This window comes from Heloderma suspectum, chromosome 2, assembly GCF_057233095.1.
Source record: "Heloderma suspectum isolate Gila_16-S chromosome 2, 16-S_ref, whole genome shotgun sequence".
Lineage (NCBI taxonomy): Eukaryota > Metazoa > Chordata > Lepidosauria > Squamata > Helodermatidae > Heloderma > Heloderma suspectum.
In genome coordinates, this window is record NC_139459.1 from 65,698,719 (window position 1) to 65,713,947 (window position 15,229).

Here is a 15,229-nt window from a genome sequence, read left to right on the forward strand (position 1 = left end):
AGAGAAATTCTCATGGGTTGGGTTTGGGGTTCTTAGGCTTACCTGAGGTGGCTGAGGAGTATGCATGAGTGTCCTATCTGTCACTGTACAGTAACCTCTGTGGCAGCCTGTACCCTCTCAGCTTCCCGCACTTCAGTTAAAGTCATCATGAGGAAGACATCATGAGGCAATTCCTCCCATGGGGCTTTTTCAGTTTAGAAAGTGCAGGTGGCCAGGGAGGCTGCAGAGCAATGGAATGATGTGTAACAGAGAGAGAAAACACACACAGCACCTTTGGCCACCTCACAGTGATGAGGTTAGCTCAAAAATACCACCAAAAGGAATTCAAAAGTGGAAGAAGTGGAAGCCTCAGTACACCTGATACAGTTTTCACCTACAGAAGTATGTGCAATAAACCAAAAACCGTCAGGAGAAAAGAAAGAAGCTGTGCTACAACTCCTGCCAATAGTGAGCCCCGTCTGTGAGAAACTGTTTGGAGAATTTCCCCTCCCCTGAGAGAAATTCAACAAAACTATCTCCCCAGTTTCTCTGCCCACAAATAGGCTGGAGAATTTTGAGAGGTCGTCTGTACACAGCTTGAGTCCCGTCCCCCCCCCCCATTCTAACAGGTTGAAAGGCTTAGTTGCTGTTAGTAAGACTTTTAACCTAAAATATGACGGTATCTGCCATTTTGGGGCTCCACTCCTTTTCCCTTCAGCCCTGCCCACCACTGGAATGTGGCCTCCAAGAGCTTCTCCGAAATGGACTTCGGCCCTCAGCCTGAAAGAGGTTCTGCAACCCTGATCTAATGAGTATAGGGGTGCATAAGACCATTAAGTCCAGAGACTAAATGATTTAACTGCACTATTGCTCATAGTTCAATGTGTACAATGTTGATTTGAAAGATTCCATTTCATTTGTAGGGGCAACAATATGCTAATTTGTTTGTTCTTATTTATTGAGAAAGACTCTTTCCCCCGTTTTTTATATAGAGAGAGCCTTTAGAGACCTGCGTGACCTTTTGCATGGCAGCTTGAAAAGGCCAAGAGTTCCATTTGAAAAACAGGAAGCAAAAACAACACTGCATACAATAATACTGCTGTGCCGAACCCATGCCCTACTTTTGCGAAATTCTTCGCCCTCTGAAAAAGAGGCAATGTTTTTTCTGCCTCTTCCACAGGGAGGGGGAGAATTTTGGAGAATAGGTAGTGGAGAGACAGGGGTTCTGTCTACCTTATGCAGTATTCGAGGTGGCTAAGGAGATGTCTGTCTATCTTTGTTACTTTTAAAATGTCTCCCCTGCACTCACAGCTTAATGGAGGTCTTCACAATCAGCTTTCAGCTCAGCAGTAGTTCCTGGAATGGCCAACGTCACATGGCCATTCCAGGAACCGCTGCTGAACTGAAGAAGTCTGAACAGGAAGAGTACTTGGAAAAGCAACCTGCCAGCATGAATCAAACTCGTTTTAAAGTTCTTTGCAAGGAGGAATGGGACAAGCAGCTGTGGGACTCGTTTGCAATGGGACTATGCAAGCAGGAATGGGACTTGTTTTAAAGCTCTTAAAACTTTACAAATCTCCCATTCCTGCTTGCAACTTTGGAAACTCTTGTTTGCAGCATCAGAAACCCACCAGTTTCCATTTTCACTATTTTTGCCTGTCCGGCAAGGCTGCTAATAGAGGGTCTGACGGAGCGTTAAACAAAAAAACCTGTTATACCTTATTTCAAAAACCTCATGCGGAGACTCTTGCGTGCGCACATACATTGCACCCCGCCCCTCCTCCCAACTCAAATCACAAATCACCCAAAACATGCTCCCTGCCCAGGAGGGAAGCGGCGGCAGCTACCTCCCTGCCAGAGCGGGGAGAGCAAGGCGAGCAACATTGGCTACCTATAGCCAACATGACTTGAGCTTGCAAAACACCCTCCCCAACCAAGCAGCGAGGTGGTTGCAGCAGCTGCTTTCCTCCCAGGAAGGGAGAGAAGAGCCTTTGCAAGCAGAGGGGCACCAGCCGATTGCCAGCATACCCTGCGCTTGCAAAGTACTCCTGCTCAGGAGGGAAGTGGCAGCAACCATCTCCCTGCCCGAGAAGGGAGAGATTACACCCTACACCTACAAAGTACTTTGTACTATTCTTGCTCAAAGGGAAGCACCAGCAGCCACCTCCCTGCCCAACAGGGGAGAAAACAGCTGTTGCAACCACACAGGCACCAGACAATAGCCAGCGCTTCCTGTGCTTGCTACGTACCCTTCCTGCTTGGAAGGGAAGTGGCACCAACCACCTCCCTGCATGACAGGGGAGAGAACAGCCTTGGCAAGCCCAGGATGTATGGTATGTACAATGTAAAAGGAAGGAACACACACACATGCATGCCTCAGCCGGCTCCTAGTAGTAATGTAAGTGTCAAAGCCCCACACCGCAAAAATTTCTTCAGAAATTCTCACTCTTTCCCACAATTTTCATATGTGATTTTTTTTCAACCCTCCCCACACTTGGGGAGGGTTGGGGGAAAAAAACACTGAAAATTTCGGCACCACACTACAAAATAATGATACTCATCCTTCCAGATCTATACCCCACACTGTAGGGGAGAAAACATGCATGACTTAGTGTCACATGTAGTCTGGCCTCAAACCAGGGGTGGGGAACCTTAGGCCCGCAGGCCAAATCAAGCCCAGATGGGTTCCCCAGAGGACCATGCCCCCTTCTCCTGGACCCACCCAACCACTGATCATTTAGTTTCCCAGCTTTTGCATAGGTCTTTCCCCATTCTAAAAAGCTTAAATGCCTCTCCTAAGGCTTAATTACTGGCAAGAAGAGCTTACACTAAAATATGTTGGTATTTTGGATGTTTCTGGCCCTACCCCCCTTTGCCTTTGCCCTGCTCCCCAGTGGAATGCAGCTCTCCAAGAGCTTCTTCAAAACTTCTTCTGTGAAAGCCCTGGCCTTAAACCATGTCTGTCAGAGACTGTGCAATCTCTTCTAGATGTTCCACCAAGGAAGATGATTTTCATCACTGTTCATATGCCTGAAAATCTCTTCTTATTTGCCATAAGGGCCACTTCTGGGTTTCGCCATTAGGAGGCACTCACAAGGCATGCTGTTTATGAACAGGCATCTTGACATGGAGGAAGTCCACGTGGCTGGGTTTTGTGTATGAAGAGTGGGTTGGGCACCGCCTCTTCCTTGGTAAGAGCAAGGCCCGTAAGTTTCTTGCTCCACCCCTCTAACATTAGGTTAACACTTCAGCACAGTACAGTGGTGAGCATTCAAAGCAAAATAATCTGGGACAGAAAAACATAAATCTTCCATTTCCAAAAGGTTACCAGAAACATTTTTGTAAAAGATTTTAAGCTTTTAAATCACTGGAGAGCCAGTGTGGTGTAGTGGTTAGTGCTGCACTGAGAGCTGGGAGAGCTGGGTTCTAGCCGCCACTTGGCCATGGAAGCTCACCGGGTGACTTTGGGCCAGTCACAGACTCTCAGCCCAACCTACCTCACAGGGTTGTTGTTTTTGTGAGGATAAAATGGAGAGGAGGATTACGTAGGCTGCCTTGGGTTCCTTGAAGGAAAAAAGGCAGGATATAAATGCAACAAACAAATAAATAAACACATTCAATATGTAGAGAAAATAAAAAATGTCATGTTCTTACTAAACACAGCCTAGTTCAACAGTATTTCTTAAGGCAGGGATAAACTACTTCCTTGGAATTATATTACCAGTACGTTCCCAATTACATATGCATCTTTTTGCACACACACACTTGTTATTGCGTGGTACCTATAATGAACACTAATTACTTTTACTTGGGGAAGTTCTATTATTCTCCAAGCCTTGGATATTTCTGGATATTTTATGGGTCTGACTTACAGCCAATAAAACTTAAGGTAAGCCCATCTGACCACTTTACTTCGTCATATGGCAAACACTAAGAATATCTACCATAAGAATAGTTTCCTGTTTCTCCCATTTTTCCTAATGTAATGCCATCCCTAGCTAGCACAATAATACCACAGCTGAAAATACAGACCACACATCATGTATATGTGAGGCATACTGCTCACTTCAACATATGGTTTCTTATGAGGTACACAGGCCACTTAAAGGACAATGTGGCTTTGTATGAGGTACACATGCCACTTAAGGGACAAGGGGAGAGACACAAGCACACACAGAGAAATAGAAAGTGCACCCAAACTGAATTCAAATAATTCTTATCTTTGGACTTCATATATGTGTGTTATTTCATATTTGTATCCATCATTCCTGTATCAGACACACCAGTTTAATTGTACTATCCTACTCATTTTCCCATAGTCCTGGCTCAATTCCCACCTTAGAGCCAGAAGAGCAACAGAAAGTCAATAGCTTATTTAGGCTCAGACTAGCAATCAGATGAATACAACTTTAACTGCTATTTCTTATTTTACATCTACTTTCTAAAACTGTCTAGCTTCTGATGAGGAGTGGAATATCCTGAGTTTTTTCACCCTCATAATTAACCAAAAGGCCAGTTAAACATCTGACCCATCTAATCTACTGCATGCTAAATATTTGAGCTTAACTATCCAGTCAGTTCTTGACTGAATCTGGATGGGTAAGCGTGCAGAGAAATGACTAAGTGGGTCGATGCCATTTTCAGAAGAACAGAGATTTATTTTTTATCTTTTGTAATACAGACTATTTCCAAAGGACAGCACTAGGAACAGGACAGCTCAGGGGTATTTTTGTGCTACCTTACACAATTGCTATATTTATCATGTCTAGCCTTCTAAAAGTGAACTCTAGATTCATTTAATAGGATATAATAAATGCATACACTGATAATTTCAAATATTTGGCACACTGTATGCCTGAATATCCTACACTATACATTAATTCTGCTCTGGCAGATTCACCGCTGGATAAGCTGGAATTATTTCACTGATGTCAAGATTTTATTATACCTCCTCGGTTTTTGACATGCAAACTTTAGCTAACTTGACTCACACATTGAGAGAAGACTTGTATCCAGTGTAGCAAAAGTGACAGTATTTTCAAAATTGATTCCCACTCGACAGCTTCTGGAATTAAACTTTTCAGACATGAAATGACTCCTGTGAGTCTCCGCCCGCCCTGAACATGTGCAACAGGATGAAACATAAACTATACGTTGAGAACAGAAATCTGACTGGCATCAATGGGTCTGTATTTGGTAGGCAGGATATTTCACAGGATATTCCATGTCCAACTAGAGTAATATGAGAGGTAACCTTAAGTTATGAGAACAGGTGGTGGTGCTAATAAAAGGTCCAGTCCTCAAAAGACAAGCCCCACCCCAGGAACGAAATAACCTAAGTGGAGCCAATGGATTAATGACACATGTGTTATGGTTGTTCAGTCTTTCAGTTATAGCTTCCGCCACGCATTAAAAACGTGGTTGTTCAGGCAGGCATTTGGGGTGGGTTAGGGTATTTTTAGAAATATGATGTTTTAATGTAAAATTTTATTGTTTAAAAACTGTTTGTATTGATATACACCGCCCAGAGTGGCCAGGTGACTGGCCAGATGGGCGATCAAGAAATTAAATAAATAAATAAATAAATAAATAAATACATATTTTCCCCATATGTTTTAGCTTTAAGGTCAAAAACCCTTACAGAAATTACCTGTATTGCTCCTAACAAAAGACTGTGAAAATGTCCTTTTTACCGTGCTGTATAAGGAATGACCTCTATATTTTTCCATCTGCATTCTTATAATTTGAAGAGTTGCTTAACCAATAGCTTCCCGCAATTAAGGAAAGAAGTGTAGAGTAATATTTTGAGATACAATCCTGTATTTCAGTGCACTTAAGCATGAATCAAGTGCAACCGGGATGGTGGTGGTGGTTGTTCAATCCAGCCAAAGTTAAGCACTTTTAAGAGTCCAATCGAATGCGTGTTTACATGTTTATCATATGTCGTACATTTCAGTAACATTTTTGCTTCCCACAAAACATGCCCCTCATCAGCCAACTTTTGCACTCCATTACGAAAGCAGGGGGAGGATTGGAGGAGATAAGAGAATGTGTCACCATCACCAAAGTAATCTAGCTAGTGCTCCTTCGCCTCAGTCAGTCAGTCGGTCACTAACTGGGGCAGAAAATGGATGGTGATAGTCAGTGAGACAAGTATCCAAATGCACAATCCACTAAAAAAATGCAGTGCAGATGGATGACATCCAGATATGTATCAAAATGCAGATGTCTTCTAAACATATTGCATTACTTTCAGTTGGATGCACATCCGTATACTCATCCAAATGTACATCCCCATTCACATTCTGCACCAACTAGTCATGTGTGACTCCACATATCTAGAGCAGGATCAGTGTAGAAGTCTGGCCATGTAGTATTGCTGGGTAAAGAAACCTATACTGCAGAGCAACAAGAAAGGCAAAAGCCTAGACTACACACGACGGATTCCCTCTTTTCCACCCTTCCCATTTAGACAGAGGGAAATAGGAGCGCTTCACATTTCCCCTTGGTGATGTCATCACAGAGCTAAATCTGATTGTCTATATGGCAGTGTGATGTCACCATGTGCACTATACCATCCCTGATTGGCTCGGATATCACACAGTACAGTTTATCGTTCAAGTAAAAAAAAAAAAAGTGCTGAAGCAGCAGCAAATTAGGAAAGCAATAGCTGTAAGCAGGTGCAAAAACCATACGAAGAGCAAAAGTTAGGTTTTTTTCACATACCTTTTCACTCCCTACTCTGAAATGACAACTATCACAAACCCCTCAAACATTTTATACAGCAATAATTTACATTGATTTCAATAGTACTTCTTTTCAATTAAATGTGCATAGGCTACAGGACTCTGTATAGTGCAAGAACTGAAGCTATGTAGTACAATCCTAGATATGCTTACCCAGAAGTAAGTACCTCTAACTTCAGTGACGCTCCCTACTGAACATGCTTAGGACTGCTGACTTAGTCCTATTAATTTGAGCACATGCTATTAAAATAAATGAGACTTAGAAGTCTTTAACTCTGGCAGGATCACGGCCATTCTATTCTTGGAGAACTATGCACAGGGAGCATAAACCATTTCCCACTAAAGTCAGTGGCAAGACTCTGACAGATTTTAATGGTTCTGGATGGCACAATGCCCTGTATTTTTAACTAAAACCTGTTTTGCGTTCATACAATGACAGCCTATTAAATAGTACCTCCAACTCCTTTTAATTTCTTCCTGACCTTTGACAATGCATAATGTTTTGCTTTGGACAAGCAAACTAATTATTAAAACTAAAATATGTGAATACATTTGCACATGCAGTCAGAATGCATTTTCAGTGTAGCATGCAAGGTTTTGATATGTGACTTTCAATTCCCTTAATAGGAGCTCTCTGGCTAATCCCCAATGCATTTCATGTAAATTTTACCCCATACGGTGCATATATAATAAGTAAAGGTAGTAATTTTCTGCTCTGACTACTGGCAAGAAGGAGAAAATGAAAACATTTTCATTTTGTAAAGCCAGCTCTCTATCAGAATAGTGATTTTTGCCTGCATAAAAGGCAAATGCAGATCCTACAAAACAATATTACAAATCTCTCTGCAGTCTCCAACGGTGTAATTTTTCATTCACAATATCTAGATGGTTCTGTTCTTTCGATATTGAAATATATTTAACTTTGGGCACCACACAGTGAAAGATATCACTCAGCAGTTCCAAACCATCGTGCCAAGTTAAAGCATTTGTGTTCATTATTGTTGAAGTAACACAGACAACCTGTCAAGTAAAAGATGAATGCTCACCTTATAACAAACTCATGGTTGTCAATCTCTTTTCCACACCCGCTATCCAAGAGGATGCCAGAATTTCCTACCACGGCACATGTCTTAAATCGACGGTTCTTCATTGGCGAAACTTCAGGAAGAAGGCTGTGCAAATCCTGAGAAATGTTTAGTGTACGGCGTCTGTCTAGCACATAGTGGATTACATCCCCCGGCTTGAAGCTACTTTTGACTACTGAGATGTCTCTTTCTGCATCCAAGAATCGAAGAATGTTCTTCCTGTATTTCAAACAAGAGTGCAAACTTATAGTAGTTCCTGCAGGACATGAGAGGAGCGCCTTGCTGGATCAGACAAAAAGCTCATCTAGTTCAACATTCTGTTTCCCAAATTGGTCAACCAGATGCCTATGGGAGGCCCATAAACAAGACTTGAGTGCAACAGCATTCTCCTACTTGTGTGTTCTCCAGCAGCTGGTATTCAAAGGCAGACCCCCTCTGTAAGAGATATTCCAGAGGACTAGCCTGATGCTTGCAGCAGAACAGTGCCATGAACTTGCATAGATATTTCAGGCTGGTTCATACATAACACCAAATAATGACTAGATTCTAAACCATAGTTTGCAAGTCTGGACAAAATGGTCAGCCTCAAACCAGGAAGGAATTGCCATATGTAAAGCGGGAGGAGGGAGAGTATGCGACTCCTTGATTGTTCATTCAAATGAACCATCCTTTCATGCGGACACTTCATGCATCTGATCTGACAGACTTTGGCCTCCTAAAAATTTGTCCTCAAGATGCAATAGCACTTTCCTTTTTTCAGTAAGATATGACACATAATCAAAATATAACGTGGAAAAACTGATCATTTGTGGCTTTCATAAAACTGATGAAACTGCATTTGTAAACCTAAGACTTAAAGGCTACAGCCTGGCTTTAAGATTTCAAAGTTCCGTTTCCACTGATCCATTTTTATTGTTGGCTTTAAAAAAAAAAAATCATTACCACAATCAATAGTTGAGAGCAAGAATCAGATTCAATCATATATTTGGGGAAATAAACATCACCCAGGGATCCCTGCCTCAAAACCAAACTGTTTACTCTGTTTCTAATCATATAAGATATAATAAAGTTCCCCTAGTAGTCAGTAGCAACATTCCCATTGATTTTAAAGGCCAGGTTTATATAATTTGCTAAATTATAGTGCTGTATGTTGCTCTCATTAAGTAATTGTGCCAAGCCAGAGATGGGCTAATCTGGCTATTTGTAGTCCATGTGTGGCTTAATAGTCTGCACATGAGAAAGATCGATACACAACTGCATGAGTCAATGCGTATTGTTAGTGGGACGATACAATCTACTCCCACATACTGGCTGCCTGTTTTGAGCCATATACCACCTCTGGATGCAAGACGAAAGAGCGCCCGTCTTCAAGAATACCAGAAGATTATTGACCATCTCCACCTACCAATATTAAATGACCTAACCTACTTGGAGCGAAACAGGTTAAGATCGAGACATCCAGCCATTTCTACCACTAAAGCTCTTCTAGAAGATGATTTCAATATCCACAAGACGTGGAAACACCATTGGCTAGGAAACTGCCCTCCACAATGCCAAAGCTTGCCCTGCATCTTGGAAAAACCACCTGGATTTGACCAGCCCCGTGCGATATGGACAACCTTAAACCGAATTCGCACGGGTCATGGTAGATGTGCAGATGCCCTTTATACATGGGGCAAAACAACATAATCAAATTGTGATTGTGGGGCTGAAAAACAAACTATCCAATGGCAATTGTGCCATGGGGTTCCACAGGGCTCTATTCTATCCCCATGCTGTTTAACATCTACATGAAACCGCTGGGGGAGGTTATCCGGAGGTGTGGGCTGAGGTGCCATCAATATGCGGATGACACCCAGCTCTACCTCTCTTTCTCATCAAAACCAGGTGAGGCAGTGGCTGTTCTGAACCAGTGCCTGGGCACGGTAATGGACTGGATGAGGGCCAATAAACTGAAACTCAATCCAGACAAGACGGAGGTACTGTTAGTGGGTGGTTCGTCTGCCCGGCTAGGTGATAATCAACCTGTTCTGGAGGGGGTTGCACTCCCCCTAAAGGATCAGGTTCGTAGTTTGGGGGTGCTCTTGGATCCAGAACTGTCACTTGAGGCACAGGTGAACTCAGTGGCACGGAGCACTTTTTATCAGCTTAGGCTGGTATACCAACTACGCCCTTATCTGGACAGAGATAGCCTAGCTACAGTTATCCATGCTCTGATAACTTCTCGTCTGGATTACTGCAATGCGTTATACGTGGGGCTGCCTTTGAAAACGGTCCGGAAACTTCAGCTGGTCCAAAATAGGGCAGCAAGATTGTTAACAGGGACTGGCCTGCGAGCTCATATTACGCCAGTACTTTTCCAGCTGCACTGGCTGCCGGTCCATTTCCGGGCCCGATTCAAAGTGCTGGTGTTAACATTCAAAGCCCTTAACGGCTTGGGGCCGGGTTACCTGAAGGATCGCCTCCTCCCATATGTGCCTGCCCGGACCTTAAGATCATCAGCAGCAGCCCTTCTCCGTGAGCCCCTGCCAAAGGAAGTGAGGCGGGTGGCTACTAGGAGGAGGGCTTTTTCTGTTGTGGCACCCCGGCTCTGGAATGAGCTCCCTAGTGAGGTTCGCCTGGCGCCTACATTGTACTCCTTTCGGCGCCAGGTGAAGACCTTTTTATTTTCCCAGGCATTTTAGCTTTCTAAATTTTTATCTTTGCTGTTTTAAATCTGTATTTTAAACTCCTGTACTGCTGCTAGGTTTTATTGTGGTTGTATTGTTATATTGTGGTTTTAATGTTCTATATATTTTAATTGTTTTATTGTGTGTTGTTTGGTTTTAGTTTTTGTGAACCGCCCAGAGAGCTTCGGCTGTTGGGCGGTATAGAAATAAATAAATAAATAAATAAATAAATAAATAAAATCCAACATATAGTGACAGAGTGTCAAAACCGAGCCTACAATGGAGACTTTGCTGATTTCCTGGCTGTGACAACTGAAGTAAAAAACTATATCTGTAACTTGGACATACGTTTGTAATATTCCTGTCTATATTTTATATTTTACATTTCATATTTATTGTGCTCTATGTTTTTATTGTAATGCGATGTAAATGTGCCATACGATAAATAAATCATGTGTTTTTACCCATAATTCTGTTCCATTTCTGCATTCATCTGTGATTCTGCGTTAATCTCAAAATACGTATTTAAATATGGATTTTAGTATGGATTAAAATGTGTATTTTCCTTCAAAATATGTGTTTACATGTATACCCCGACTCAGAAATAACCCCCATTCAGTGCAGTGGGATTTACTCCCAAGTAAATGGGTACGTTATTGCAGTCTAAATGGGTATTTTCTTTCAACATATATATATAAATACGTATTCTGATAACATTTAAGCCGCCAAAAACTGCATCACAACATTTGGAGCAGTGTGAAATCCAGCTGTGTTTCGATGAGCACATTAGTCCAAGAGGTGCGGATCAGGTCGTTTTGAATAGGAATTTACAAAGACTTTATTCCTGAAGCATCCCTACGCTGAGCCTGCTGTTTAGGAGCAAATTCTGGTAGCCAGAAGTACGTAGCCAGCCACAGGCAACCTGAGGCCCCAGGGCTGCCTGTGGACTGAGCCCAATTTCAAAAGCCTTCTGCAAGCAAACTGCAAGTACTTTCTCATGTCTGTCCTAAATCTCTCACCAGTCAGACAATTCTCTCACCTTCTCTCATAATTAATACTAGAACCGGGGGTCATCCAATGAAGCTGAACAGTGGGAGATTCAGGACAGACAAAAGGAAGTTCTTCACACAGCACAAAACTACCACAAAATGTCATGTTGGCCATCCACTTGGATGGCTTTAAAAGGGGATTAGACTAATTCATGGAGGATAGAGCTGTTGGCGGCTCCTAGGCATGATGGCTACATACTACCTCCAGGATCAGAGACAGTTGTTGAGGAACAACAGCAGGAAAGGGTTGTTGCCTTCATATTCTGCTTTTGGGATTCCCATAGGCATTTGGTTGGTAAGTTTAGGAAAGAGGATACTGCACTGCGTAGGCCTTTGGTCTGATTTAGCATGGCTGTTTTGTTCTTGTACAGTTATTCCAGCAGTTCTGCAAATGTTATGACAGTATGCTCTGGGAAAGAGAGAAAAGGGACCGATTTCCCCAAGGAGAGGGACACATGCACAATAATATCATACAGACCAGCTGGGCATCCATGGTCATTGCTTCAAGTTACAAGAAAATTTTTGACATGTCTAATTGTTCTTGAAAGACTAGGTATGTTGAAGTTGTGTTTAAAGCCCATGGAAAAGTGAGAGATGATAAAGATTTTTTTAAGTATTATCTCTTGAAATTTAAATATCATTAAAATGGGAGGGGAAAGCATTTTCCTGTCTGTTTTAGGACTTTCATGTAGATTTGAAGCAGTGTCAGAGTGAAGACCATGTGATGACTGAACATGCATAAAGGACAGAGTGATGAAGCAAATGGAAAATATTAAAATACAAAATGCCTAGAGCTCCTGGCAAATGAGAATAAAGCAAGGCAAATCTTTCTCTTCCCTATCTTTTCTTTTCTGGAACATAAAGACTATTTTTTTATATATCCTTAATGTAATCTTGTACACAAATGGGTTTAAAAGCCTTTCAGGACCAATATGCCTAGATTGGCAAATTGTAAGTATATTGGAGAAAATGCATTAAAGAGAAAAATAAGCAACTCATCTAACTGCACTAAAGGCCTGACATAGGAATAGGATAAAGCATGAAGCAGCAACAGAGCTGTGTAAGATTGCCAACTCCTATCTCATAGGAATATAGGAAGCTGCCTTATACGGAATCACACCATTGGTCCATTTCGCTCAGTACTGTCTAAACCAGTGGTTGGGAAACTTTTTTCTGTCTATAACCATATTTGCTTGGAGTAATCTGTCAGGTGCTTCATGTCAGCAGTGTATGGAGCTGAAGCCAATCGTGGGTATGTCTAGAACCAAAAGTAATCAGGGCCACTCCTTTTCTTTCTCTTTTTATGCCATTCCATTCCATTCCATTCCCTCTCTCTCTATCTCTCCCCCCGCCACCCCCCTGCCCCCGAGCAGACTATCAAGGGAGGGATAGATCCCTCTTGCCCGAGGTCTGAACTGATTGCTTGCAGATGGCTTTCGAAATTAGGCTGAGGGCCTCATGGAGACCTGGTCTACAATGACTGGCAGTTGCTCTCCAAGGTTTCAAACAAGAGCTTCTCCCATCCCTACCTGGAGATGCCAAGAATTGGGCACGGGTCATTCCGCAGATGCTCCAGCATTAAGCTATGTCCCTTCTACTTTCCCCAGACTCCCTCCAAGAAGCTCAAGGTGGCATACATGTTTTTCTCCACGACCTTCTTATCCTCACAACAGTTCTGGGAGGTAGGTTAGGGTGGGAGAGTGACTCTAAGGTCACGTCATGAGTTCTATGGGAAGTGAGGATTTAAACCCATATCTTTCGGAACACAGCAAGCCGCCTTATACAGAGTCAGACCATTGGTCCATCTATCGCAATACTGTCTACACTGAGTGGTCACAGCTGCTCTGTGTTTCAAGTCTGCATTTTAATCATGTATAACTTGCTGCCATTTTTTATTGTTTTTCTTCTCTGATATTGATATTGTTTTATTTTGTTATTGCTTATAATGTTGTGTGGATTATTTTTTTTTTATTCTAGATGTTACTGCGATTAGTCACCTTGCGCAATTTTTATGGAAACACGGGGTATAAATTTAACAAATAAAGAAAGAAATAAGCACACTTCCGGGGTTTAAATCAGGAGTCTTTCTCAATCCTACTTGGAGATGCCAGGGATCGAACCTGGGACCTTCTGCATACAATGCATATGCTCTACCACTGTGCTATAGCCCATCTGTCAACTCTAATGGGCTTTTGTGCATGTTCTGTTAGTGCAACCATGTTGAACATGTCCCTGACTCACGGCTATTAAGGGTACAGAAGCTTTAGAAACTTTGTGGTTTTCTGGAGGAGATAATATGGCATACTGATATTGAAGAGGACCTTTGTGGAATCAAAGACGAGTTTCAAAGGAAATCCTAGCTTAACCACCTGCACATCAAGTGCAAACAGAGCACAGCCCTTTTTGCTCTGCAAGCAGAGGCAAATATGTTACTGCTCCTCAAGAAACTCAAAGAAGCCAACGGCTTTTTGATCTTTTAACCTTAAGAGCTGCTGTAGGACTCTGGACACAACTGGGAGCTGGGAAGTCCCCACACACTCCAGCTACAAGCTGACTAGTGGTTTTAAGCCAGACACAGTTCTTTCAGCCTACCCATCTGCAATACGATAATTGGCATCATACTGGCCTGCCTTACAGAGATGCTTTCAGGATTACTGTGGTAATGCACATGATGCACTTTGAACACTTGGCATGTGCAATATGTATGCTAAGTAGCTGTGTTTGTGCTTAATCATGTCCAGCCTTTTCTAAACTGTGGCTGCCCTTACACTCTGATAATGTTGCATTTCAACAGGAAAGAACTATTGCCCATGCTGTTGTGCAACATCCATATGCATGCAATCGACTATCATTCTCTACTGAAACAAGCACCGGAATGCTGCAGATTAACCTGTTTTTGTGCATCAACTCTTAGCTAAAACATCTATGTTCTCAATGAAATGTTAGTTTCTTGGAGCTGGAGAGATCTTAAATTACCTTTTTTTTCTAATTACACAGAGCATTGGTGGGAGGGGGTGCTTTGCTCTGAAACACATGCAAATGCATCTCCTGGTGATATATAACAAAAGCAACACAAGTTTTGCAGACAGTGGACTTGTGTTGTTGCATTTGATTTTCCAATTTATTTTGATTGCTTATATGAAGAGGCTGCATTATAATATCATTGGGGAAAAGCACATTCCAATTTTCTCTTGCTTTCCATTTCCAAACTAAACAAATATGTGACTTTTAACTACTGGAGGTAATGATTTTGATTAAGTGAATGATGTGCAATTGAACCTGACAGACTAGTTCAAAAAAATCTTACTTTAAAAGGTGCATGCTATGTAGATCAGTAGTTAAGAACAGATCCCTAACATTGTCAAGAAGACAAACAGCCTCAAGAACTGCTTGATGAACTACGCTTTTAGGAAAGCTCACATATTCTGTAGTTGCAGTTAATTTATTAGGAGGAATGAAAATGGAAGATTTATGTTTTGATTCTCCTAGGAGTTATTGATTACCAAAAGACAAATGACCACTATTATAACTAACTCCACATTATTTTATTTATCCTACAAGGCATCTTTGTAAACAAAGCCTTCACTTTTAAAATTCTTCATTGATCATTTTTCTAACAAGTGAAATCACTTTTTCCAAACAGGATAAATCACACACACACACACACACACACAAAACCATGTGAAGTTTTTTTTTTTAAT

General features: G+C 41.9%; 1 protein-coding gene across 1 annotated transcript in view; it reads right to left on the reverse strand.

Moving 5' to 3' along the window:
• The window catches only part of ST8SIA4 (ST8 alpha-N-acetyl-neuraminide alpha-2,8-sialyltransferase 4), a 102,423-nt gene that overhangs the window by 73,727 nt on the left and 13,467 nt on the right, over positions 1 to 15,229 (reverse strand). Inside the window, exon 3 of the mRNA XM_084833802.1 lies at positions 7,772 to 8,029. Coding sequence (XP_084689928.1) covers positions 7,772 to 8,029 — 258 coding nt within the window. The remainder of the gene's footprint in view (positions 1 to 7,771; positions 8,030 to 15,229) is intronic.